General features: G+C 63.6%; 4 protein-coding genes across 17 annotated transcripts; 1 reads left to right on the plus strand and 3 right to left on the minus strand.

Annotated features, from left to right (window-relative positions):
* Nucleotides 1–361: 361 nt before the first annotated feature.
* PATL1 (PAT1 homolog 1, processing body mRNA decay factor) lies at nucleotides 362–11,300 on the minus strand. Its single transcript, XM_055813360.1, is given in 20 exon segments — nucleotides 362–1,096; nucleotides 1,330–1,479; nucleotides 2,188–2,279; nucleotides 2,926–3,081; nucleotides 3,821–3,980; nucleotides 4,662–4,765; nucleotides 4,767–4,811; nucleotides 5,354–5,413; nucleotides 5,516–5,613; nucleotides 5,822–5,945; nucleotides 7,600–7,783; nucleotides 7,952–8,041; nucleotides 8,115–8,326; nucleotides 8,527–8,616; nucleotides 8,991–9,092; nucleotides 9,184–9,378; nucleotides 10,138–10,215; nucleotides 10,300–10,517; nucleotides 10,832–10,943; nucleotides 11,164–11,300. Coding segments are annotated over 20 exon segments (2,307 nt in total). The 5' UTR covers nucleotides 11,179–11,300; the 3' UTR covers nucleotides 362–1,074.
* Nucleotides 11,301–11,834: 534 nt separating this feature from the next.
* STX3 (syntaxin 3) lies at nucleotides 11,835–20,046 on the plus strand. Of its 14 annotated transcripts, none has more exons than XM_055813388.1 (11): nucleotides 11,856–12,249; nucleotides 13,881–13,961; nucleotides 14,045–14,144; nucleotides 14,246–14,320; nucleotides 14,463–14,530; nucleotides 15,119–15,227; nucleotides 15,468–15,541; nucleotides 15,619–15,753; nucleotides 16,672–16,782; nucleotides 17,441–17,546; nucleotides 19,195–19,301. In XM_055813388.1, exons 1-10 carry the CDS (start codon nucleotides 12,220–12,222, stop codon nucleotides 17,528–17,530), a joined length of 873 nt encoding a protein of 290 aa, XP_055669363.1. In that variant the 5' UTR covers nucleotides 11,856–12,219; the 3' UTR covers nucleotides 17,531–17,546; nucleotides 19,195–19,301. The 14 variants fall into 14 exon arrangements, 11 of the variants coding, with proteins under 11 accessions (XP_027651090.1, XP_027651089.1, XP_055669363.1 ...); XM_027795291.2 differs by lacking the exon at nucleotides 19,195–19,301 and adding an exon at nucleotides 17,971–18,110 and having other exon boundaries at nucleotides 11,858–12,249; XM_055813387.1 differs by lacking the exon at nucleotides 19,195–19,301 and adding an exon at nucleotides 17,971–18,108 and having other exon boundaries at nucleotides 11,859–12,249; nucleotides 17,438–17,531.
* Nucleotides 20,047–20,178: 132 nt separating this feature from the next.
* MRPL16 (mitochondrial ribosomal protein L16) lies at nucleotides 20,179–22,008 on the minus strand. The gene is made up of 4 exons (XM_055813406.1): nucleotides 21,854–22,008; nucleotides 21,464–21,529; nucleotides 21,190–21,338; nucleotides 20,179–20,704 (listed from the first exon to the last, which is right to left on the minus strand). Exons 1-4 carry the CDS (start codon nucleotides 21,894–21,896, stop codon nucleotides 20,219–20,221), a joined length of 744 nt encoding a protein of 247 aa, XP_055669381.1. The 5' UTR covers nucleotides 21,897–22,008; the 3' UTR covers nucleotides 20,179–20,218.
* Nucleotides 22,009–22,234: 226 nt separating this feature from the next.
* On the minus strand, nucleotides 22,235–24,716 carry CBLIF (cobalamin binding intrinsic factor). Its single transcript, XM_055813431.1, is given in 14 exon segments — nucleotides 22,235–22,354; nucleotides 22,434–22,552; nucleotides 22,632–22,773; nucleotides 22,886–23,039; nucleotides 23,041–23,124; nucleotides 23,208–23,252; nucleotides 23,254–23,384; nucleotides 23,488–23,581; nucleotides 23,583–23,624; nucleotides 23,723–23,797; nucleotides 23,799–23,875; nucleotides 24,016–24,210; nucleotides 24,349–24,400; nucleotides 24,402–24,716. Coding segments are annotated over 14 exon segments (1,296 nt in total). The 5' UTR covers nucleotides 24,426–24,716; the 3' UTR covers nucleotides 22,235–22,292.
* Between the last annotated feature and the right edge of the window lie 636 nt (nucleotides 24,717–25,352).

A 25,352-nucleotide genomic window follows, 5' to 3' on the forward strand; every position in this document is an offset into this window, starting at 1 on the left:
GGTGCGGGGAGGGAACCGGGGCGGGGCGGGGGCTGTCCCCTCAGAGAAGGAGAGGCCACGCTCCCGGCAGTATACAATTTATCTTTATTTACAATACCCTATAAAAATGTAAATTTAGAAACTTTATTCTCATTAACCAGAACCAAAAACTGGAGGAGGTTGGGGAAAAAAAAAAAAGCACAAAGGAAAAAATAAAATAAAATGAACTTTCCACTTGATCAGTTGGAAGAGAAGAGGGAAAGGGCTGGGGGGGAGGCTGGGAAGCAGCCAAGGGGAGCTGGTTAATGCCAGGGAGGAGTTACTGGTTGTAAAATACCTACATGTGCAAATCTCTTTGTTTTCTTTTTTAAAAGCAAAAAAAAAAAAAAAAAAAAAAAAAAAAAAAAGTTAAAATTAACACCCCCACACCCCCCGGGAGCAGAACAGCAGAATCCCCCTGGCTCGGGAGGAGGCTGCTGGACACCAGGGCACGGCCAAGGCCCCCCGCCCCTGGCCCTGGGGGTGCTGGGGCTGAGCCCGGGGCACGGGCCGGAGCCGACTTGGGAAGACAAGGCAAGTGTGCAAAAGAGGTGTGCGCATGCGTGAGACACGTGTGCGCGGCTGGGGAAGGGCAGGGACCAGACCTCAGTGCTCATAGGGGCTGGGGAAGGGCTGGGGAAGGACCGGGGAGGGAGGGTGGGCTGGGGGGGGTGGACCCACTCTGCTGCCCCACAGGTGGGGAGCAAGGGGCTTCTCCCAGCCCTGCGGCTCCCCCTTCCCGGGGCGCCCACCTTCCTCAGTAGTGTGCGTGTGTGTGTGGGGGGAGAAGCAGCAGCTGTTGGGGGAGCAGGGGGGGCTTGGGCGCAGCAGGGAAGAGGCAGCACTTTGTTGGAGAGGGTGGGGAGCAGCCAACCATCCCCCCCCTCCCCAGCCTCTCCAGCCAGGATTGCGGGGCAGGAGATGTGCCTCCTGCGCTGGGGGAAACCATCCTGCCAGGCCGTGCGTCGCGGCTGAGGTGGGGGGAACCACCTGCCCTCCAGCCATCCTCTGGAACACTCCGGTGCTGACGGCGGTGGCGAGGAGCCGGGGGACCTCCTACCGGATCCCGTGCACTAAGCTGGTACCGGGAACAATGGTGGAGGGATCAGAAGAGCCACCGGCATGGAGGCAGCGACTCCCCTCACCCCAGGCTGCTCCATCAGGGCCCTTAAGGCAGGCTTCACCCCTCCGTCCCACCCCGGTCCTGCTCGCAGCTTCCCCAGCCGTCCCGTGCCCCTGGTTTCACCCTTTTCCATTCCCCCATTGTAGGACATGGCCACGCTCACATGGGAGGAGAGGGCTGACGCTTACTGCAATTTTGTCTCCAGCAGGTTCAGCTTCTGCTGGTCGACATAGCGAGAGAAGAGGGAGATCAGGTTCGAGGGGGTGGACACTGGCTTCGCCAAGGCCGCCTGAGGGATCCGCAGGAGCTCTCGGGTTGCCATGAGCATCACCTCCGTCCTGCCAGAGGGGCACAGGAGAAAGGAAGAGTGAGAGGTGCTGGGGAGCCAAGCGCTCTCCATCTCCCCTCAGGGGCCCCGGGTGCCCCGTGCTATGCACACCTTGCCATGTTTTGGCACTGGAACCAAGCCGGAGGCAGTGCCACATCCTCAGAGGCTGGGCCTCGCCATGGGGGAGGGTCCTGCCTGCGCTCAGCAGCCCCACCAAGGGCCCTGCACTGAGATGCCACGGCTGCTCTGTGGGGCCCAGCCTCCCATCGAGGGCTGCCTGCCCCCCAGGGCCTTGTCCCACTGCAATGTGCCACACAGGAGCTTGTGGGGACACTTGTGGCCCGAGGCAAGAGCGGTAATGCCACCACCATGCACCTGGTGCTGTAGGGCTAAGTGAGACTCAGCAATCTCCCATCTGTCCAGGCTAAAAGCGCTACGGCTGCTCAGCCGAGGTGACAGCTTCCCTGCCCCTCCAAGGGACCGCTCCCTGCATGTCCCAAGCTGCATCTACCACTTCCTCCCTCTGCCTCGGGCCTGCCTTTCTCTCTTTCCTTCAGCACCCTGGCAGTTTTCAGTGCTGCTGCCGAGAGTGCAATTAAACCCCCTCATTCATCAGCTCTGCCTCCACGTCCTTCAGATCCTGCACAGTGCAGTGTCTGACCCTGACGGCATCACTGCCTCCCCCCAGGCCGGGGCACAGCCGAGGACAGGTGCTCACCACTGGTTGTCCTGCATTAGCTCCGTGTTCACGTCCGAGCTCTGCAGTTCCTCCCCACGGCTCAAGACCAAGTACAGCAGGGACAGGCCAAACTGTAGGGAGAGAGGGAGCGTGTCAGGGAGGGCACTGCAAGCCCGCCAGGGAGGAACTGCAGGAGGAATCGCTGGCCACCCGAGAGCTGCCATGCCTTGCGAGGGAATCCCTGTGGCAGAGGACAAGCTTTTCTCCCACCACTCTTCCCCTCTGAGCATTTTTTGGGTGTGCCTGAGAATAGCCTCCATCTCCCAGCCCTCCTGGGGAGGGTGGCACAAGCGGGATGATCCCCGCCTGCCGTTACAGCCCCTTGAGCAGGCACTGGGGGTGAGCTCAGAGGGATGGTCTTCATGAACCCATGGCAGAGGAGCTGCCCTCCCAGTCCAGATTTCAGGGCAGGAGCCTGCAGCCAGCGGGACAGACAAGGGAACTGGCTGGCTGACTGCAGCAGAGTCCCAGGTCAGCTCAGACGGCTGATTAATTTGCCAGACACCCTTGTTAATCGGTAAGGGAAGGGGAGAGCACCAGGGGCTGGCAGCCTGCAGCTCCTGTGCCGCTCCCACACCAGGGCTGCATCCAGCTCTGCCATCCAGCACTGGGAGGCAGCTGGGGAACTCAAAAGTTTCCCAATTATGGTAAAACATCAGGACATATCAAGGTGGGAGGGATGAGATGGCCCCTGCAGAGCAAGGGAGAGGGGAACACCTTGTTTTGGAGCACAGCAGTGAGGTGCAGGTTGGTGGGCGCTGGCGTGGTCGCGCTCTGAGGTAGGTTCGTTAGCTGCTGCACAAGGCTGGTGACCGTCCCCAAGGGAAGGTGGTAGAGAACGTGCGAGAAGGGCCTTAACAGGCAGGGCAGCACCTGCAGAGAGAGGAGTGGAGGAGTCAGGACCTGCGGCAGCAAGGAAATGTGCTTCCCCGTGGCCGGTGGGCTGCCCCGTGGCCTCACAGACCCCGACAAGATGCTGCCTCGCTGCTACACACACAGCAGTGGCTCTGCTTTCAGACCCCTCGCATGCTCTGGCTGGGACATGCCAACAGCACCCCCCCATGTCAGCACAGGCCCACTTTAATTCAGGCAAGTTTCTTCCTTCTTAAATCATTCTCTTTCTCAAAACAAGCTTGGATTTACTTCACAGATGCCTGGGTTTTTGTTCCCTCCATAAAAAAAGATTGCAGAGGACAGCTGAGGGCACGTCCCTCGGATGATGCTGGCCCCTGCTCTCTGTCTCTGGAAGATGGAGTCTCCTGTTGTCGCCCAATGAGTCAGAGATGCAGCCCTTTAGATACACTAGCGCTCAGCCAAGAGCTGGGCTCGTTAAACAAAGGCACCATTTATCAGAAACCCTCCCCGGCTTCCTTCCCAGCGAAGCTGAGCCGTGCCGTGCCAGCCAGCAGGCAGGGGGGACAGGCTCTTCCAGGAGCTCACAGCTCCTGCAGCCTCCCCAGGCCTCTGGCAGTCTCCCAGGAGAGGCAAAACCAACCGGCCTTAAGACAGACGATGCCATTCGCCCTCTCCCTGGTGTAGGAGAGGAGATCCAGACCCCGCACCCAACCTCACCTCACAGTGAGGGGAACCCTCCCAGCCCCTGGAATCTCACCTCATCCTGAGCATCCTTCTTGATGAGGAAGGGCAGGTTCCTGGCGGTCGCCATGAGTACGTCGGCTGCTTGCTCGGGTGACAAAAAGGGGAGGATCCGGGCCACGAGGCGCTTCCCTTTCCGGATGCACATGATCTGCATGAAGTGGTCGTCACTCGGCCTGCCAAGGTGAGGAGAAAGGTGCTGACCCTCAGCTGGGAGCAGCCCAGGGAACAGCAGAATATTCCCATGGGTACCCATGGCCTTCCCTGCACCGGCAGCAGGCAGAAAACACACGCGCCTCAAAAAACATCCCTAGGGAAGGAAAAACAGTGCCCGCACAACACCCCCAACCCTAACTTCTGCCTGTCTGACAGGCTAGGCAGGAGGAGAAGGCCTGGTTCCCCACAGGGCAGCAGAGAAGGAGCCACTGAGACCCTGTGTTCTTCCTTGCCCGTCTGTGCTGCAGAGGCTACAGGTCAGGCAAGAGGCGACAGGCTTAAAAGCAGGCACCCCAGCGACATGCCGGGGTGCAGAGCTCACGGCAGCCAGACACCCAGCAAGCAAGCAGACAGGCACAGTTCATGGCACCCGAGCTGCGGGGTTGTTAGTTGTTATAGGACCATAACCACAGCAAACAGTCGCATGGGGGAAAATGGGGGGGGGGGGGGGGGGGGGGGGGGCGGGGGAGGGAAGAAAAAGGTAGTTTCAGCTCCCCAGTTCCCAACACACCCCTGGGACAGTCAACCTGACTCTTCCTTGGGAAACAGGTCCCTGGAAAGCCAGTTTCAGCAGCTGCAAGTGCCCAAGGACTGTCCGAGCTCCCAGCAGTGACCGAGTCGCAGACAGCAGCTCTGCTCACCTCTCCTGCCCAGGCGCTTTCCCCCTCAGATTGTCGTACATATCACAGATCTTCTGCTTCCTCTCGCCCATCAGGGCCGGCCGCTCGCCTTCCAGGCTCAGGAGGGTAGCGTCTCTCATAGTCCTCCACATCCAGGAGGAGGCTATACGTCTGCAGAAGAGACTGCAATTACAGCAGGGCACAGGGATCTGCTAGGGGATCCACTAGCACTGCTCCACAGAGATCCAGGACGTGCCCAGCCCCAGCCAGCGCCCTCCCATCGCCTTTGCTGCTACAGGAACGGCTTAAAACTGGCCCAGACCACATCAAAGCCTCCTTCGGACCCAGTGTGAGAGGGGACCGAGCAGTGGCTCCGCAATCCACAAGCACCCACCCTCGCGCACGGTGGCTGTGGGGAGCTGAGGTGTTACTGCCTTATGGCTGTGAGTCAGTAACAGACCCTGTAAAGCCCGTCTTTTTTGCCAAAAACAGGCCATTTTGGGGCATGGTGAAGGCAAGGCTGGTACCCAGCTCCAGCCTTTCTGCTCCACACAGCCCCCACCTCCTGCAAGCAGGACCTCAGCCACTGTTGAGTGCTGGCTTGTCCCCAGCTGGATGTCCAGAGGAGTTCAGCACCGCACCATGGTCCCCCTGCCCACCTCGTGTCCCCCCAACAGATCTCCGAGGGTCACAGCGGTCCCCCTCAAACTCACCTTCTCGATTGTGACAAGGGTCTGGCGCCTCTTGTCTCGAACCTGCTTCTCCTTCGTCTCCTGCCAGGGAGGGACAGCACGTCAGGACTGCAAGCAGCTCCTGCGCCGGCCTGGGCACCAGCCGCAGAGCTGCATCGGAGGGGAGGCAGGGCCAGAACTCACATCATCCTCGCTGCGGGAGGTCACCACCGCATCGATCATCTTCCGGGGGTTGTTGACGCTGGAAACCGTGAGCTTCCCCAGCGAGCCCTCAAACTGCACTGCAGGAAAGAGGGAGAAGGGAAGCAAAGGAGTCAGTCTGGGCCTGACCCTACCTCACCACCTTTATCTCTGGCCCAAAAGTAGCCCCGTGGCTACCTCCAAACTCCAACTGGCACCCGTGAGACCCCCTGCCCCAGCCCAGAATGAACCACCGCCCCCTTTCACCACCTGCGGGGTTCCAGGCTGCATGGGGAAGGGAGCGCTGACCTGGCTTGTAGGTGTGCTCCAGCTTAGCCACCTGAGGTGTGATGAGTTTGGTGCGTTCCTTCTTGGGACCATCGCCGTGGACTTCCTCTGCTGCTGACAACTTCTCCAGCTTCTGGAAGTAATTCTGAGGCAGGGAGAGGAGAGGTTGAGACCCCCCGAAAAACCAGTTGGCAAGGACTGATGCAACACGTCCCTCTCCCCAGTCTGTGCTCCCTCCCTCACCCATCCCTTACTGGTCTTCCCAACAGCAGCAGCAGGATTTTAGATCAGTGTTCTTCCCCCAGTATACGAGTGGACGATGGCATCCTCCTATCATCCCTTGAGATTACAGAGGTCAAAGGTCCTCCTTGGGTCTCTCTTTCTCAACAATGACAAATCTACTCTCCCTGTGAGGTCCCCAGCTCCCAGTCCTTCCCAGCACACTCCAGTTAGCCTGCCTTGCTGTTAGCACCATGCCCAGGCTGGGCAGCATGTGGCTGAGGCCTCTCACACCAGTGCTCGCGCGCTCTTCCCATCCACCCTGGCCAATGTTTGCCTCTTTCGCAATGACACAACTTTGTTGACTCACGTCCCAGCCACGGCCACACCAGTTCCTCTCCTCTACTGGGGATCAGCTCACCCACAGCTCCCGGAAAACCTCTACTGGTGCAATGCCTCCCACCAACCCCAGAGCAGATGGACCCACCGGCCACGGCCCTCCTGCCAGCTGCCACCAGAGCCCAGACATCCTGCAGCCAGCCCTTGTCCCTGCTCCCACTTGGGCCCCTGGCCCACCATGCCGGGGACTGGATCGCTCTGACCCGTTCCACCACAGGCTGAAGCCACACCGGCAGCCGCCCTCCCTGCTCTGCCCCACACTCATGCCCGCACCGACTGCTCCCAGAACTTTCCAGGTGTGTGGCTGGCTCCTCTGCACCTGCTTCATGAAGATAGGGGCCAAACCCCTCGCAGAGCTAATGACTGCCCCAGAAACACTCCCAGCCACCTCGTGAGCCCTGTTCAATCTCCCAAGCCAAGCAGCCATCCTACGTATCTCGAAGCCCTCCACAGATTTCCCTCGCATGAAGTTGCCCTGTGCGCCCCTGAACCCAGGTGAGCTTTGAGCATCTACCACTGTTGGCAAGAGCTGAGCCATCACCTTGCTTCGTCTGCTCCAAATCTGGCTCCTCCCAGCCCTGTCTGGTGCTCCCTATTCTTGAACTGGAAAAGAGCAGGAGCAGTCTCTCCCCGTCCACTTTCTCCACCTTGCTCTTTGGACCCCACAGGCTTCACCACCACCCTGTCAGCCTGGAGTCCTCCTTACACAGCCATTCCCTGCCCAGGGCTCTCTCTTGCACTTTCCATTTAGCAGCTTCCCCATCCCCCATTCTGGGTGGTTTCATTTCACCACTATTACACAAAGCTTCTGACACAGAGGTACCGCTCTCCTGTCTTCTGCTGCGGCTTCCGAACCCACACTGTCAGCATCCCAACATCTCCTCACCCCTAGAGACCTCACCCAAGAACAGGAAGGCAGCTCTTCCCTCGCCACTGCCCAACTTCCCTCGCTGGGGATGCTCGCCCCACCCCGTCCCTCCGCATTCCCTCTCCGGCACGTTCCCCACAACCAGATCTCGAAACACTTCCTCTGCTGCATCGCTCCTGGCACTAGCATCCCCCTCCCACCCAACACCCCTCGGCACAGCCGGGAAGATGCCAGTCCTATGTTAAGGCGCTGCCCTGCCAGCGGCCATGGGAGACACAACGGCATGGGCTGGGTGCTTCCCCCTCTCTGGTACCTGGTAGTAATAATCATCCAGGTAGGGGTCAGTGCTCTGCAGCTGCATCATCTGGATCTTGGACACCCAGTCCTTTTCCCGCTGCAGCATGAGGTTGGCGTAGGGGTCTTTGCGTATCTGCTCCTGGTGGCTGCTCCGGTGGCCCCCTCGGTCCCCTACTGAGCCGTTGAGGCTGCGGTGCTGGCTGGCAGGAGGCAAGAAGGGCACCCGTGAGCACACAGGAGCTACAGGAAGGGACAGAGAGCGGTGCACAGGCTAGCCCCGGCAGCACAACCCCGCCGTGTTGAGGGGGGGGCAATGCAACCCACCCCGTGCCAGGCAGCCCCTCTCCCGGCACCGGGCCAGCACTCACTTTCGGTTCTGCTGCTGCCGCTGGTGCAGGAGCCGGCGGTGCTGGGGGTGCAGGTGGGTCGTGTCCGGTCGGAACATCTGAGGCTGCGGCCTGGGGAGAGCAGGGAAGGCTCAGAGGCAGCTGCAGAGAGCGGGCAAGTGGCCAGGAGAGGGACGGCACCTACCTCAGGCCCTGCAGGTGGGATCCAGGGCCCGGCGGGTGCTGCGGCTGAGAGGGAGGTGGAGCGGGGGGAGCCCCAAAGAAGGCACGAAACCCGCTGGCTGGAGACATCATCTGCCCAACTCTGCCCTGGAGCAGCTTGGGATTGACGGAGGGGAGGGGGCTCCCAACCAGGCCAGAGACGCGGGCAAACTGGCTGGGAGACATTCGGCCAGCCTGGCAGGGCAGAGAGGGTGCCCCAAGTCAGCCGGGGGGAGGTTTGGGGGCAAAGGGAAAGGCCCAGGCAGGGCAGCCGCGTCTGCGACGGCCAGAAAGAGCCATGCAGAGCCAGCTCCTGCAGCCAGGCAGAGAAAACTGCAGGACCCTGCCGGTGGTGGGGCCAGGAAAGTGCAGGAAGGGAGCAAAGGGGGCTTTACCTGGGCTCCTCCGAGCAGCTGTGCTCTCTGCAGGTGGGTGAGAACTGGAGAGACACTGTGGGGGAACGGGTGGCCCAGGAGGGAGGAATTCTAGGGAAAGAGAAGGGAAAAAGGACCTCAGTCACAGCCCTGGCACAGCTGATGGTGGACAGACAGGGAGTGGGTGACAGCACAAGACAAAGCCCCAGCAAGGTGCCCCTGGTGGGCTGGGGGCCAGGCCAGGCTCCAGGGAATAGGGCTGAGCTAGCAGGATGAGGCAGCTGGGCCAAGAGAACTAGAGACATCTCTGTAACCGAGACGAGCAGCTGGCTGGCTGTGCGTGACAGCAATAGGTCCACGGCCACCAGGGCTCGGAGCTGCAGGAAGGAGGAAGGGAGGGGGCACTGGGGAGGCTGGAAGACCTCCCAGTAACAGGGAGCTCGAAATCAGCACCCACAAGGAGAGGTGCAGAGGGGGCTGCATACCGGTACATTGCAGAGCTGGTTGGGAGACATCCTTTCGCCGTAGGGAGCAGGGTAGCGCTGCTGCATGGTAGCTCGGATGTGGACAGGCTTCGGACACAGGATCTAGGAGGAGGGAACGAGCACAGTCACTCTGTCAGCTTGCTGGGAACGAGCCTGCACCCTCCGAGCCATGAGCAGGGCCGGGGAGAGGTACCTGCTGGTTGAAGTTGGGCATGGCAGCCTGCTTGGGGGGGGTACCAATGGGGACAGCCCGGACAGGGGGACTCCCGATGACAGGGGATGATGAACGCCGGGGCAGCGCCCGCTCGGAAGGGTCCCGGTCTTCCTCTCGAACCTGGGGAGGTCTCTGAGGCAGAGCATAGTCCAGCACAGACACCGATGGCATCTCCTACAAGTGGAAGGGGAGAGAAAGCTCCCCCCAGGATAACAGTCACTGACCGGCACGGGGAGGACTGGCACCGTGTGTCCCACGGACGTTCCCAGCATCCCATCCTTCCTTCCGCCAATTCTCCTCTGCAACCCACTGTGCTTCCCCAGGAGACCCACACCATGGCGGGGGATCCTGGGGACCCCCAGGGCCTGCCCTGCAGCAACCACATCCCTGCCAAGATGCCTGTTTGCGATGACAGCTCTGCCCAAGCATGGGAACCCTGTGTCACCACCGCACAGGCTGCACGCACACGGTCGGTTCCCAGCCCTCAGCAGCCCTGCGGAGCCAGGAGAGGGCTGGCCGTGCAGCACGCTCTGCTTGCACTTAAAAGCCTGACTCTTTAATTAAAACTGAAAAAAAAAAAATATCTTCCGCCTTGAGGCACTGACAATCCCAAAACCCTGAAGGGAGTGGCCGACATCTCTCAGACATCACCAAGGACCATGGGTCAGCAGTAACCCCCGCAGCCCAGCTCTCCAGCCTCTGAGGGGACGACGAAGGGTGATGTCTAAGAGGGTCCACAAATGAGCCAAACCACAGCCACCCAGACCCAGCCAGGGGCAAGGAGAGCGCTCCACCATCACAGGCCGATCTGGAGGGGCTGCCCAGCGCGGACGAGCCTGTGGCAGTACAGCACCTATTGCCCTTCAGCACCCAACTTGCTGCCCCAGGGGTTTGGGGAGGGCGTTAACGAAGCCACCGCAGCTGCCACCCTACCTGAGTGAGAAGCGGCCCCCGCATGCGCCGCAGGACAGCTGAGCTGTCCCAGATGCTGGAGTTCAGCCCTCCAGGCTGCTGGAAAGCAAGACAGGGAGTCAGCACGGTGCCGCAGGACCCTCACCCACCCCAGGCTTGCACCCTCGCCAGCCCCATGCCCACCTGCACGGGGGCCCTGGTCTGCACAGCCTGCATGATAGCAGGGTCCTCCAGCTCGCTGTCAATAACCAGCCGGGTCAAGCGTTCTGCCAGCATGTCCTCGGGCTCGCCCAGTAGGTCTGCCTCTGCGTCCTCACCACTGGGCCCATCCTGCTCCCGGGCTGCAATCGGTTTGTCTTCCAGCTCTGCCAGCCGCTCATGTGCCTCCTGCCAGTCGTCATCTGCAGGGGAGCCCCGGTGAGGGAAATACTCGCAAGGGCAGAAGAGGCGGTGAGGTGGGGGGGGCTCAGCCCTGAGGCTAAGACCCCCTGAGGGTAATGGGAAGGGGATCTGAGAGTAACAGGGGGCGTCTGAGGGTAATGGGGGGGTGTCCTGAAGGTAACAGGGAGAGGGATCTGAGAGTAATGGCAGGGGGTCCTGAGGGTAAAGGGGGAGAGGGATCTGTGGGTAATAGGGAGGGGAATCTGTGGGTAATAGGGAGGGGAATCTGAGGGTAATGGGGGGGGGTATGGGGGTCTCGAAGTGGCGCTCTCACCCACAGCCCCGGCTCCAAACGTATCGTCGTTGAACTGGTCGATATCTTCATCCTCCTCCCCCAGGGCCTGGAAGGCGTCTTCATCCTCATCCAGCGGGCAGTCCTCCAGGGACTGGGGACAGCGGGGCGGGGGGTCAGCACCGGGGTCTCCCACAGGCCTAGGCCCACTCAGCACTCCCCAGGGGCCCACCGGACCGCGGGGGGGGAACGGAGGGGTGCGGTGGGGAGAGGGGTACCCGGTCCGGTGCACCCCACCCCTCAGCCCCGCCACCCCGCCACCCCGGTGGCCACCCTGGCTGTCCGTTAACCCGCTACTCCCCGTCCCCGCTGACCTGGTACCGGAACATGGCGGCGGCGGCGGCGCCCACCGCCCGCAGGCTCCGCGCGGCCCGCTCCGGCCCCGGGCCCCGCCGCGCATGCGCCGCCGCGGGCGCACGCGCATGACGTCACCCACGCCCCCCACCTCCGCCAGCGGGGCGGATGCAGGCGCATGAGCGGATGAGGGGGCGTGGCCTTCGCTAACCACGCCTCTCCTCTTGACTATGTTAGCTTCGCCCCGCCCCTTGGGTTACTCTTAAAGGGGCAGCGGGCCCTTTTTTTCCTGCCCCGCGGGTGGAATTTTTCGCGGACGCGTGTGCGGCATTAAGAGGGTCGGCATGGGCTGTCGGGCACAGCCACGTGTCCCCAGCCCGTCCCCTCTCCCCAGACGTGTCCTCAGCCCTGTCCCCTCTCCCCAGACATGTCCCCAGATGTGTCCCCAGCCCGTCCATGTTCCCTCTCCCCAGCCCCGTCCCATCTTCCCCAGACGTGTCCCCAGCCCTGTCCCCTCTCCCCAGACATGTCCCCAGATGTGGCCCTAGCCCGTCCATGTCCCCTCTCCCCAGACATGTCCTCAGCCCTGTCCCATCTCCCCAGACGTCCCCAGCCCCAGCCCCTCTCCCCAGCCATAGCCCCCTCCCCAGCCATGTCCCCGTTGCAGCCACTCGTGGCAGGGCAGGACACATCGTCAGCGCGTGACCCCGGTGGGGACCTGCTTCCCCTTCGCCTCCCAGCGGGGCCACCCACACCAGCCCCACCTCGCCGTCACCTCCTGGGGTGAGCAGGGCCACCCCCAGCCGTCGCCTTTAACAGGCCCGTGTCCCCGCGTGTCCCAGGTGAAGGGTGGCTCCACCTCGTCCCTCCCCTCGGCGCCTTCCTTGTGCCTGTCACTGGGGATTAGCGCAGGGACAGCCCCCGCCTTGGGGACAGGGACAGGGCCAGGGCCACCCGCCACCTCGCCTGGATGTAGGAGGCCCAGGCGGCCAAGGAGGACCAAGGGTGGCATCCCACATCACTGCAGTGGGTGAGGACGGGGACCCCCCCACGCCACACCAGCCCTCGGGGGCACCATGAAGGACCGGCTGGAGCAGCTCAAGGCGGTGAGAGACCCCCGGGGTGGGGAGGGGATGGGGGGCACACCCTGGGGGGGAGTCCCTGGGGCTTGCTGGGCCCCAGTGCCTGGGGAGCTGGGTGGCATGGGGACAGGGGGGCTGGAGAGCCAGCCTCATGGTGCACAGGGGTGGCATGGGGATGGATGTCATCGAGACCCCATTCCATGGGGCAAGGGGATGTCACAGGGATGGGGGTCCTGAGAGGCAGCCCCATAGTGCACAGGATTGTCACAGGGATGGGGGGGTCCTGAGAGCCAGTGGGGTGGCACAGGGACGGGGGTCCTGGGAGCCAGCCCCATGATGCACAGGGGTGGCATGAGGACAGGGGTCCTGAGAGCCAGCCCCATTCCATGGTGCATGGGGGTGGCATAGGGACAGGGGTCCTGAGAGCCAGCCCCATGGTTCATGGGGGTGGCATGGGGATAGATGTCACCGAGACCCCATTCCATGGGGCAAGCGGGTGTCACAGGGATGGGGAGCTCAGAGAGCCAGCGCCATGGTGCACGGGGGTGTCACGGGGATAGGGGGCACAGAGACCCAGCCCCACAGCAATGGGGGGGGTCAGGCAGAAGGGACCAGGGGTCAACCCACTGTGCCATCCAGAGGTGGGGAGGATATTGTGGGGGGACACCACCCTCCCCAGACTGACGGCTGTTCCCCCCATGCTGTGTGGTGCAGTGGGGAGACACCAGCCCCCCCCGGGATGTTTGGGGCAGGGGGTCCATCCCTTGGGGGGGCAGGGAGCGGCTGTGGGGTGCCCATGGGGGCCAGCACCCCATCCTGTGCCCCAACCTCTCTGCACTCCCCGCTGCCAGCACTGCTTCCTCCTCCCGCCTTTGCCTGCCATGCCATGGGGCCCCCGCTGCCCCCATGCCCCGGTGCGGGCTCCCCCCCGGCGGTGGGGGTCCCAGCAGCCCCTCAGCCTGCGCCTGGGCCCCGGCGTGGGGCAGGCAGCCACGGCACGGAGGCTTGGCAGGGATTTAGTGGGGATTACGAAGCCATCAGATAAAACCCTTGGGAGGGAGACAAGGGATTAATTTTATTTTTACTCTGGTGGGAGGAGGTGGGGGGGTGGGGGTCCCCAGCCAGGGCCTTCCCCCTCCCCAGGGACACTGCAGCTGGGTACCCCCGGCGTGCTGGGGGGGGGGGGGGGGGGGTGCGGCAAGGGGAGGCGGGGGGATGGGGCTGGCACCCTGGGAGGGGACGGGGTGGGAGCCGGTGGGTGGGTGGTGAGGCATGACGCCAGGGTGATGGGCGACAGTCACCTTTGTGCCCCCCGCCAAGGGCCGGTGCTCAGACCCGCCACAGGACTAAGGTCGGGACCATAAACCCCTGTCCCGTCCCCATCCCTGTCCCCTCCCTCCGACCAAGCCCAGCAATCCCTTAATTCCCCAGCCAGATGTGAGATGAGCTCGCCCCCCCCTCCCTGCTGCAGATGTCCCCCCCTGGGCCGCCACGTCCCCACGGCTGCTCCCACCGCATCCCCCCCACCCCTGGGCTGCCTGGTGGCTGCTCTGGCCCCTTGGGGCAGCTGCCACCCGGTGGGGGGGGAGTCCCTAGGGTCCCCTGGTGCAGGCAGGGGGGAACCAGCCCTGAGCACTGCACGCCGGCCCCTGCAGAAGCAGGATGCAGACGATGACACCGATGAGCTGGAGATCGCTGTCGACAACACGGCGTTCATGGATGAGTTCTTCGCAGAGGTGAGGGGGGGTTGGCGCAGGCGGGGGGCTCGGGGCTGTCACCTAACCACCCCACCCCCCCCAATCCTCCCTGCCTTCTCCAGATTGAGGAGACCCGGCAAAACATTGATAAGATCTCGGAGAACGTGGAGGAAGCCAAAAAGCTCTACAGCATCATCCTCTCAGCCCCCATCCCTGAGCAGAGTGAGTGTGGCTGCTGTGTCACCCCCTCGCCGGGTCACAGGTCCCCTTCCTGGGGACATTCCCATGGTGGCTCCACCGGCTCACGTGCCATGACCCCACAGAGACCAAAGACGACCTGGAGCAGCTGACGGCAGAGATCAAGAAAATGGCCAACAGCGTCCGCAACAAGCTGAAGAGTGAGTGGCCGTGTCCCCACCACAGTGGCAGCCAGCCCTACTGGTCTTTCTATCCCCATGGGAAGGGCAGGGGCTGCTGGGGACACTGTGGCCATGGGGGCCATGGGAAGGTCCCAGATGGGCTGTGGTCCTCTCTCGCCAGGCATGGAGAGGAACATCGAGCAGGATGAGGCACGCTCCTCCGCTGACCTCCGGATACGCAAGTCCCAGGTGAGCTCTAGTCCCCGGGACCCGCTGCCAGGGTTGTCCCCACCCAGCACCCCCAGGTCCTGAGCACCCCATCCCACTCTGTCCCCCACGGGCTTGGAGATGTGGCATGTCCTCGGTGTCCTTCCCCAGCCCTCTCCTGTCCCCCGTGGGCTGGGACATGCCATTCCCTGGGTCCCATGTCCCCAGCCCCAGGACTTCATCCTGCCCTAGCTCCTTAGTCTGGGGACACGCCATACCCAGAGTGTCACTGCTTTGCCTCCTCGTCCCCACCCCCAGCACCCCGTCTTGTCCCCAGGGCTGGGGGTGTCCCCAGTGCCACACCTTGCTCCTGTCCCCTGGGGCTGGGATGTGCCATGCCTGGGATGTCCCCAGCGTCACACTCCTGTCCCCTGGGAAAGCAGTCCATGGGGACATGCCATGCCTGGGGTGTCCCATGTCCCCGTCCCCAGCACTGGGTTCTGTTCTGCAGGGACTGTGGGGGTGCCATGCCTGAGGTGTCCCCAGTGCCATGTCCCTGTCCCCAGCACCGGGTCCCGCCGGGGGGGTGCCATGCCCGGGGTGTGCCCAGCACCGTGTCCCTGTCCCCAGCACTCGGTCCTGTCCCGCAAGTTCGTTGATGTCATGACCAAGTACAACGAGGCGCAGGTTGACTTCCGGGAGCGCAGCAAGGGCCGGATCCAGCGCCAGCTTGAGATCAGTGCGTGCCCGGCCCCGCCCCTCGGGGGAGTGGGCGGAGCCTGCTCCTGCAGCCCCCGCCCCTTTTATGAAGCAGGCGGGGCCAGGCCCCAAACACCCCCCCTTATTTGGAAAAGGGGGCGGGCCTGACCCCACAGACCCCATCCCATTGGCAAAGTGGGTGGAGCCAGTCGTTACAGGCCCCACCCCTTTGGCAAAGGGGACGTGGCCTGTCCCCACTGCTGACCCCACGTGCCTGCAGCCGGCAAGAACACGACTGATGAGGAGCTGGAGGAGATGCTGGAGAGCGGGAACCCCTCCATCTTCACCTCGGGGGTGAGCACCCGGGGGCTGGGGGCTGCGGGGGGCCAGGGCCCCCCCGCTGACAGCCCCGCCGCCCCGCTCCGTTGCAGATCATGGACTCGCAGATCTCGAAGCAGGCGCTGAGCGAGATCGAGGGGCGGCACAAGGACATCGTGCGGCTGGAGAGCAGCATCAAGGAGCTCCATGACATGTTCGTTGACATCGCCATGCTGGTGGAGAACCAGGTACAGGCTGCAGGGGGGCCGCCGGGGACTGGTGCACGGGGCTGCACGAGGACTGGTGGGGATCGGTGCACGGGGACAGGCAGAGATCGGTGCACAAGGCTGCACGGGGACTGGTGGAGACCTGTGCATGGGGACAAGCAGGGGTAAGCCAGGATCAGTGCAAGGGGGTGCATGGGATGAGCAGGGATTTGTGCATGGGGACAGGCAGGGATCGGCGCACAGGGCTGCGTGGAGACGAGCAGGGACCTGTGCATGGGCTGCATGGAGACAGGCAGGGACCTGTGGATGGGGACAAGCAGGGACTGGTGCAAGGGGCTGCACAAAAATGAGCAAGAATCAGTGCAAAGGCTGCATGGCGATGAGCAGGGATTGGTGCAAGGGCTGCATTGGGACAGCAAGGCACCTGTGCATGGGGATGCGCTGGGACAGTGAGGGACCTGTGCATGGGGCTGCATGGGATGAGCAGGGATCAGTGCATGAGGACAAGGAGGGACCGGCACACAGGGCTGCACAGGGCTCCGTGGGGACACAGGGTGGCATGAAGACACGTGGACACCTGCACGGGGCCGTGCAGGGCAGCACAGGGACCCATGCAGGGGGACCCAGGCATGGAGCCATGCAGGGCTGAGTGCTGACCGGCACGCAGGTCCCCGTGGGGCCACCCAGCACCCAAGGCTGTGGGAGCACGTGGGAGGGAGGCAGGGGCAGGCGGGGGTGCTCCCCACACCACGGTGGTCCCGGCCCCTCTCTCAGCCCCTCTTTGTCCCCCCCATGCAATGCGAGGAGCCGCTGTGTGCACCGGGGAAGGGTGAGTACCTGCCTCATGGGGCTGTGCCATGTGCCGTGGGGCCATGCAACGTGCCGTGGGGCTGTGCCACAGGGTCCCTGCTGAGCCTGCCCCCTCTCCTGTCCCTGCAGGGTGGGCTGCTGGATAACGTGGAGCAGCACGTGATGCACACGGCTGAGCACGTGGAGCAGGCAAACCAGCAGACCAAGAAGGCGCTCCATTACCAGGGCCAGGCGCGCAAGGTGGGTGGGTGGGTGCCAGCACACCTGGGTGCTCTCAGCGCCCCCCGCTTTCTCTCCGTCTCTCTTTGCTTCTGCCCCGCTGCCCCCGTGCCCTGTAGGGAGCCATGATCGACCGCATAGAGAACAACATGGACCAGTCCGTCGGCTTCGTGGAGCGGGCCGTGGCTGACACCAAAAAGGCTGTGAAGTACCAAAGTGAGGCCAGGAGGGTGAGATGGCCCGACGGCCCCAGTGTCATCCCCCCCCGGCATCCCAAAGGGACCCCTGGTGTCCCCCTCCATCCCTTACATCTCCCAATGCCCCCTATTGTCCAGTGGCCCTGAGACTCCCATGTCACCCTGGCCACCTCTTGTGTCCCCCACCCGCACCCAGTGACCCCCAGCCACCCCAGCTGGTCCCTACTCCTCCTCCCTTGTGACCCCCATGGGGTGGCAGCTTGGTCCCTCTCTGTCCCCCCCACCCAGCCCTAGCCCTTGAGCCCTCTCCTACCTTCAGGTGTCATAAGCTGGTGAGGGCTCAGCCCCTCCTGTCCCATCCCTGGGTCTGCAGCATCTCTGACTCTTCTGCACTCCTCTGTGCCCACCTCTGCTTTCTGTCCGCCTCCCCGGCACGGGGCAAACGTAACTGGCACCTCTCTCCTCTCCCACCCCTCCAGAAGATGCTGATTTTGGCAGTGATAGTGCTGCTCTTGCTGGGGATAGTTGCCCTCATCATCGGACTTTCTGTGGGGCTAAACAATAGCCCCTGAGGTGGGGGCTGTGTCTGTAAGTGTCGGGGGCATGGGACTCACCGTGGGGACACGGAGGGCTTGGGGATGGCAAGTGGGCACGGCCAGGTGGCCCCACCGCCGTGCCCTGCCCGGGCTGCTCTGCCTGCGGCGGGCTCTCACTCTGCACTGCTTCAGTTCCTGCTGCTGTCTTTGGGGCTGGGGGTGCTGGCTGGCTGGCAGCCTTGGCTCTATGGTGCTCAGGGTTTGCGGTGCTTGGGGCTCCATGTTGCTTGGTTGTCTGCAGTGTTCGGGGCTCCATGGCGCTCAAGGGTCTGGATTTCAGCTCTGTGCTTGGCTGTGTGTTCCCTGTGTCGGTCCCTGTCATCTCCACTCCCTCCAGACCCTGCTGCAGCAACTCTCCCCCTTCCCTGCCAGCCTCTCCGGCTTGGGGCTGACATCTCCCCCTTTCCCTCCACCAGACTCTTCCAAACATCCCAGCAGTGATGTCTCCCAGCTGGACCCTCCCTGGCACCACAGCCTGGCCCCCTCCTCTCCCTGCTTCTCCCGGACCTGCTGCCCTCAGCCCCTGTGTGCTGGCTCCTGCCCTGGGCTCCGGCTCAGCACCACCGCCCGTCCCTCCACGGAGGGGTCCTGTCACCGGAGTGCTCTCCCCTGCCAGACCATGCCCTGCTGGTCCTTGGGGTCTGCCCGCGCTTGTCCTCATGTCCCCTGTGGGAAGGGGACAGGACTCAACTATTTATTTTCCCTTTGCTGATAAACCAACATCTTCTGGTCCCCCATCTCTTGCCGGGGGGAGCGAGGGGGCCAGGGCCCATGCCAGCACCGTGACACTGCAGGGACATGGCAGCCAGTGCTGCAGCTCAAGCAAGGAGCAGAGATGAGGTGCCTTGCTCGGGGCAGACAAGCACCTCATGGCACCCCAGAAGGACAAGGGATGGGAATACGGTCAGGACAGGGGGTTTGGTGGCACCAGCAGGTGTCGGTGGGCCTGGCCATGCTTTGCCGTCTGTTGTGCCATGGCAGACGGAGCTGCAGGGGACCCTGTCCCCTCTTGGCCTTAATGTCTGTGGCTGGCACATGCCCCGGCGGCGACCGCCCCAGTGCTGCGGTGAGCCAGGGCAGGAGTATGTGGCAGTCGTGGTTATTTAATTCCCGTTAAATAAAGATCCCTGCTGATGCCTGCCCTGCACCCCTCCTCCCCATGCACATGATGCTGAGGCACTGCGGGAACAAGCAGGGTGCTGGCACCCCAGACACCCAAAGCAGGGGGGGGGCTGCCCCAGGGCTGGTGGCTTTGGCCAAGGGCCTGGGCTCTGCGACCAGCCCCTGTTTTCAGGTGCTGGAGCGAAGCAGCCCCTTGGCAGGGGCTGGCGGAGGAGCAGCCCCTTGGGTTGGGCATGTGATGGGGCAACACGGGGCTGGGGACAATCCCAAGCCCCGTGGGCTCTGCCAGACTGGGCCAGATCATCTCCCATGATTCTGGGTAAGACATGGTGACGGGGATGTGTCCTCCCTGTGCCGGTGCTGGGCCGCCTGTCCCAGAGGGACGCTGGCACAGCCCCATCCTGGTGCTGCACACAACCAGCTCACCCCTGCCCTGCTGCCTCCCCTGTCTATTGTCCCCCCTCCCCAACCCCGTGTCACCCACAGCCCTGCCTCACCGCCCCTCTCTCCCCATGCAGAAGAAGATTATGATCATGATATGCTGCATCATCCTCGTCATCATCTTGGCTGCCAGCATTGGGAGCATCTTCGCCTAAGACCCTCACCCGCTGCCCTCCAGGTGACCAGGCACACCGCGGGAGGGTGGCAGTTAGGGTCCTTGGTACCACCCCATACCTGGAAAGCGGGTTCAGGCCTCGGCAGGGTTGTGCCAGACAGGATTCAGCCACCCCGGACTTGGCCAGCGCGTCCATAAGGCACCGGCAGAGACTGGGTGTCCCCAGGCAGCCACACCAGGGAGGGACAGAAACAGCTGCAGTGCTGGGAGCTGCCTCCCCTTCCTCAGCGACACCTCATCTTCCTCCCTGTTGCAGGTGGCCTTTCCCCATCCTGCCTCGCCACCCGGATGATCCCATCTGTGGCTCCAGCTATCGGAGAGACCCCGACAGCTGGCCCTGGGATGCACCTGCCAAGCCCTTGTCCCCGGAGACCCGAGGACATCCCTCTGCCACAGCCCATGCGTCCCCGGAGGAATGCAGACCACCTGCCCTACTCCCCTCTTCCCTCCCACCACCGGGTGGATGCCCCAAGGTCCCCCCTCACTCCCCATCCTCCATTTGGCTGATGGTCAGCGGTCCCTGCGAAAAGCAGCCCCCTCCTCAGCGGCACAGAGCAGCCAGAGGAGCCGCATTCCTCCCCAGGGCAGCGTGCGGGTGACATAGAGGGCTCTGCCTTGCTCGGGGAGGAAGGAGGAACCTCTCTCCTCGCTCGGAGCTCGTCTGCAGCGACTTCTCAGTCTCGCCAGCTCTTTGGATGTGCAGCCACCCGCACCACAGCCCTCCTCCTGAATAAAGAGATCACCCATGCCCTGCTCCAGGGTGCTGTGTTGGGGAGAGGGGTCTCAGCAGGGGCAGACAAGCCCTGATGCACACATGACCTCCGGGATGCTCCTGGCTCCACATCTGCGCCTCCAAAAACCACAGCAGCTGACACAGGTTCTTGTGGGGAAGGTTTAATTAAGGTGGCCCCCTCCCCAGCCGCTCATTACACCCTGTGTTTCAGAAAGAATTTGCCCCAGTAGCGTCCCTTTAGATGCAGGTCGTAGGGGCTGAGGTACTTGCGCATCCCTAGCATGTTGGCAGTGATGACGCGCTCAAAGGTCCAGGGATTTTGGTTGTTGAGCCTCTTCTCCTCCTCCTCCTGCTGCATCTGCTGGAGGCTGTCGCGGCTGACAGGGATGGCAGGGAAGGGCAGTTTCCTGGCCACTTGCGTGAGGAAGGGTTTCACCTCCCCGAACTCACAGCGCCCACCGACCTCCACCACCAGGCACCCACTCTTCACTGCCGTCACATAGTGGTCGATGGGACCCTTGCCGCCCCCCATGCGGTGCCCCAGGCTTTTCCGCGTCACTGGCTTGTAGGGGGCTGGCACACGCCAGATGGCAAACATGTTCTTGGGGTCCATGCTGCGGCCGATGGTCAGGCGGATCATCTCGAAGTGGCCCCAGTGGAGGTAGCCACCCCCCAAGGCCTGCGGGGGGAGGACAGGGCACCTAAGGGACCAGGTGCTGGCAAGACAAGGGGGACAGAGGTTCCCCGATCCTGGCCCTGCATTAGCAGCCATCACCCTTCTCCTCCCCACGTGCTTTTGTGGGGGGGAGCAGCCTCCCTGAGGATGTCTCAGAGCTGCCTTTCCAGTTTAAGCTCGGTGTTATGTCCTTTATCCCCTCGCTGGAGAAACTGGGGCCCTTCCTGATGGGGGTAGCTCAGTTACTCCAGCTTTTTGGAGCCAGTCTGGTGCCGGTCCCCTCCAGTTGCTGGCTTGTTTGGTGTTTTCACTGCCCATGGAAGGACTCAGCACCAACCAGGCGGGGGTCTCCAGCCTGGGGGTGCCCACTCCTGCACCCTCCCTACCTCCTGCCCAGGCTGCCCAAACGCAGCCCCTGGCCCCCCTGGGCTTCCCCCTCGCCACCCCCACGGCTCCAGCTGGGGGACGCAGGACCCCACCCCGCTCACCAGGATCCCGTACTGCCCCTGGGTGAAGTGGGTGGCCTGCCTGGATGGGCCGCGGATGTCACGTAGCTGCCGAGGCTCCCGTCTGACCTTGGGCACTGCCGGGACCTTGTCCACGAACTTCAGCTTCGTCCTCTCCGGGAAGGTGATACCTGCCGGGGGGCCAGCGTGTGAGGGCCACCGGCCCCAGGACACCCCGGGGCTGGGTGGCAGCCGATTGGGGGTGCCCCCGCCACCGCCGGGGGGGGTGTGTCTCCCCGCCGCACATCCCCCTTACCGCTGTAGTCCGGGGGCAGCACGTACTTCTTGAGGCCCGCCCGGGGGACGGTGACAGCGCCGGGACCTGGGGACAGAGCGGGGACTCACAGCGGGGCCTGATGCACCGGGGGGGGGGGCGGCCTCGCTTCCCGGGAGCTGCTCTGGCAGCGTCGGGGTGATTCGGAAGGGTCCCCGGCGGGCCAGATCCCAACACCCCCCCCCCCCAGCCCCTACAGCCGGCCAGCAGTGCCAGACCTCAGCGCCTCCCCGTTAATGGCAGGGGGCCCGGGCGTCTCGGTGTCAGAGCTGCGCCCCCCGCCCCCGCTCATCCTCGCCGGCACCCGGGCTCCCGCGCCCGCTCCCCGCGGCAGCCAACGGCCCCTGCGGGCACTGCCCGGGCTCCCCTGACCTCCTCGGGCCAGCAGCGGCCGCGGGAGCCGCCATCGCCACATCGCCCCGCCGCGCCGCCGGTGGCCGGAAGTGCCTGTAGCGCACCGCCCTGCGGCCACCGCGAAACCAGCCGGCGGGGAACACTTCCGGTAGCGCCGTCCGTCCCACTGGTGTCCCCCGGGAAATGCGGCGAGGGAACATTAGTTCCGGGAGGTGGGCTCGACGGAATCCCTGCCGTGTCCCTCCACGACGCTTTCCCCCGGTGCCCGCCACCCTCGGGCCGGGCAGGAGCCCCGCTGAGGCTCCCATGCCCCTCCCAGGCCTGCCCTGGCCTCTCCCCATGCCCTGCAACACTCCCCCCACCCTGCACCGCTGCCTCAGAGGGAGACACACAGGGGTCTGTGCTGCAAGTGGCTCTTTATTGCCTCCGTGGTGGGTCGTGGCATCCCTCGATGGCTTCAGTAGGTGCTGAAGACAGCCTGGATATGCTCCCCCATGTGCGGCTTGTACGTGCCAACCCCTGCGGCAGAGGAAGGGGCATGAGGCTGGGGCACAGCGGCCCCGGGTACAGCCCCCAGCGCCCCCGAGCCCGGGCCCACCTTCCTGGAGGGCGTCCTGGCCGCTGAGGAACTGCCAGTATGTCCTGTCGGCCGAGCTGGCGGCCAGCCCGTGGATGGAGACTACCATGGGGCCCCAGGACGTCTGCTCCGTCTTGAAGCTACCAGCGAAGCGGGTGGGCTTGGAGCTGGGCTCGGGGATACCCTGGGACCCCCTGCCCCAGCCCCTCTGGCTCTCACCTGAACTTGTTGGGCTCCTTCGCTGCCGCCTCCTGCAGCACCCTGAGCAGCGTGGAGCCGCGTGGGACCTGCACTGAGATGGTGTAGCTGAAGTGCTTTCCCCGCAGCTTGTTGATGACGGAGTAGTGCACCGTGATGGAGGCTGCAGGGAGGCGAGAGGGGCAGGGTGGGCACCCAGCGCAGTGCCAGGGGGCACAGTGCAGGAGCATCATCCCCACAGGGTCTGGGGGGGCTCTGGGCGGCAGCAGCCGTACCTCTGTGAACCCCAGCTGTACCCAGCTTTGGGGACAGGAACAACTGTAAGCTTGGGGACATACCAGCAATGGCGTCGCAATCCACATGAGCCGCTTCCAGGTACGACTTGCCCACGAGGGCAGGCAGGACCTGGGCAATGGCCATGGGCAGGCGGGTAGTCATGCTTGTACACCACCGAGAAGGCCTGGGTGCAGTCCCACTCCCGTGGGGCATAAAACTTACTTGTGGCCCCCAGTGCCTGTGGAGGAAGTTGGAGGGTGGCGTGAGCAGCCCCTGGAGCAGGACCGGGCGGCCCGGGGACACTGCAGCCCTCACCCATACCTGCAGGGCCAGCCCCATGCTGTAGATGTTCCCAATCATGCCATTTGCCTTTCTCCTGCTCGTCGAGGAATTCGTTGGTCACTGTCGACAGTGCCTCCCAGAGCAGATCCTGCTCATCCTGGAGATCCACGTGGCTGTACGTGCATGTCAGTGCCAGCGCCGCCACGGCACGGGTGTCTGCAAGATCCTGGCATCACTGCCAAGGCCACTGGGGCAGAGCCGCCGGGAGCAGGGCTTTGCCAGTGGAGGGGGACGTGGCGGGGCCGGAGGGGTCCCTTACCCACGGAGATGTCGCTCTCAGGGCTCAGCACCTGCTTGGCCAGCATCACAGATGGCCCTCGGTAGCCACCCGCCCCTGCCAGGCATAGGGCCAGGGGCGTCCAGGCTCACGCTGTACAGGGTGGTTATTGGGACACCCTCCGTCTCTACAGAACAAAGTGCGGCGAGCTGATGGCAGGGCCAGGGTGTGGGGTGGGAGATGCTCCCCAGTCACCCCAGTCCCCCACTCCCACCACGGCGTACCCAAGGCTGGCCATCTCCTCATCCGTTTTCTGCTGCAGGATGCTGAGCAGGTCGACAGTTGTGCCCAAGCGCGTGGACTTGCTGGGGGTTCTGGCAGGAGGAGAGGAGGGCGAGCACGTACAGAGCCACCTGTCCCGAGGTCATGTCTGCGGGGACAAGAGAGCAGCGGGGCGGGTGTGGTGGGCTGGGACCCAGCACCCCAGTCCCTGGCAGGGCGGAGGGAGCCGGCAGTGCCAAGCCTGCGGTACCGGCTCCACCAGGACCGGGTGCTGCCATAGGGGTGCACCCCCTGCCCCTCCCTACCTTTCTGGGCTTTTTTTCACGGCTTCCTTCTGTATCTGCTGGAGCAGCCACTGGCGGGCAGAACTGTCGGTGGCCCCGGCCAGGTTCATGGCCAGCAGGATGCTGGGGTTTGGTGGCTCATCTCTCTTGACAGAGTCCTCCAGCTGGTGCAGCAGCTTGGAGACCAGGTGGTGCGGGGGCGACTGGAGGGAGAGGGGCCAGGCACACCGCTGGCATTCAGTGGCAGGAGGTCACTGGGGACCCCATGTCCCCTCCACGCAGCCCCTCGCAAGGTCACAAGCCTCTCTCCGCCACCTCCGTGGGGAGGGCTGGCACTCACCGCAGCCGTGCGCGGCCGTGCTGCCTGCCAGCGCCAGCAGGACCCCAATTGCCAAAAGCCACGCTGAGCAACATCTCGTCCTCAGGGCAAGCAGGTCCGGCAAGCAGAGTTCCGTGGGCACTCGTCTCTCTTGGGCGTCCTCTCTGCTTTTAGCTGCTCCTGGTGCCCTTCCCCAGTCATCTGCCCTCCCACTGCTGCGGCAGCACTGCCAAGCACCGCCAGCTTATCTGTGTGCCCAAGGGTGTCCAACAGAGTTGGAGGGTCATGGCTGCGGGGACAGTGATTTTCCATTTGCGGTTACTGAAATCACCCGTGGAATGTCCGCGAGCCTGTGGGCCTGGGTGGGATTCATCCCAGGGCATGGAAGAGTGTCATAGCAGGACCTCCCCCCCTCAGTCATCAACCCAAGGTCCTGGGAGCCTTGCTGGAAGCTCACCAACCATATCCCAACATACAAGAAGGCTTTGTACTTTCCAGGAAGCTACAGCCCTGTTACTCTAACCTCAGTACCCGGAAAAATGACGGAGCAGGTCATCCTGGGTGCTACTGAAAGCATTCAAAGAACAATGCCACCACTGAGTGCCACCAGCTGGGGCTGACCAAGGGAAAGTCCCGTCTTATCTGATGTGATATCCTGCTATGATAAGGTCACCCACCGCATGGATGACGGGAACGCGGGGGATGCTGTTTTTCTGGGGTTTGCAGTTTTGATCCTGTCCCTCACAGTGTCCCTGTGGACGAGGTGTCCAGCTGCCATGCCGGGTGACAATGGGGCTCAAAGGGGTGCAGGGAATGGGGCTACAGCTGGCTGGAGACCAGTCGCTGTGGTTGATAGCAGACTGGGAGCTGCTGGTGACTCTCTGGAGGGCCAAGAGCCCTGCAGAGGGGGCTGACTGGGGGGAGCGTTGGTGGCGTGGTGTAACCCCAGCTGGCAGCTACGTGCTGTACAGCTGCTCGCTCACGCTGCCCTGCTCCCTGCAGAGGGGTGGGGGGGAGAATTG

The sequence above is a fragment of the Falco peregrinus genome, chromosome 9 (genome assembly GCF_023634155.1).
Source record: "Falco peregrinus isolate bFalPer1 chromosome 9, bFalPer1.pri, whole genome shotgun sequence".
Lineage (NCBI taxonomy): Eukaryota > Metazoa > Chordata > Aves > Falconiformes > Falconidae > Falco > Falco peregrinus.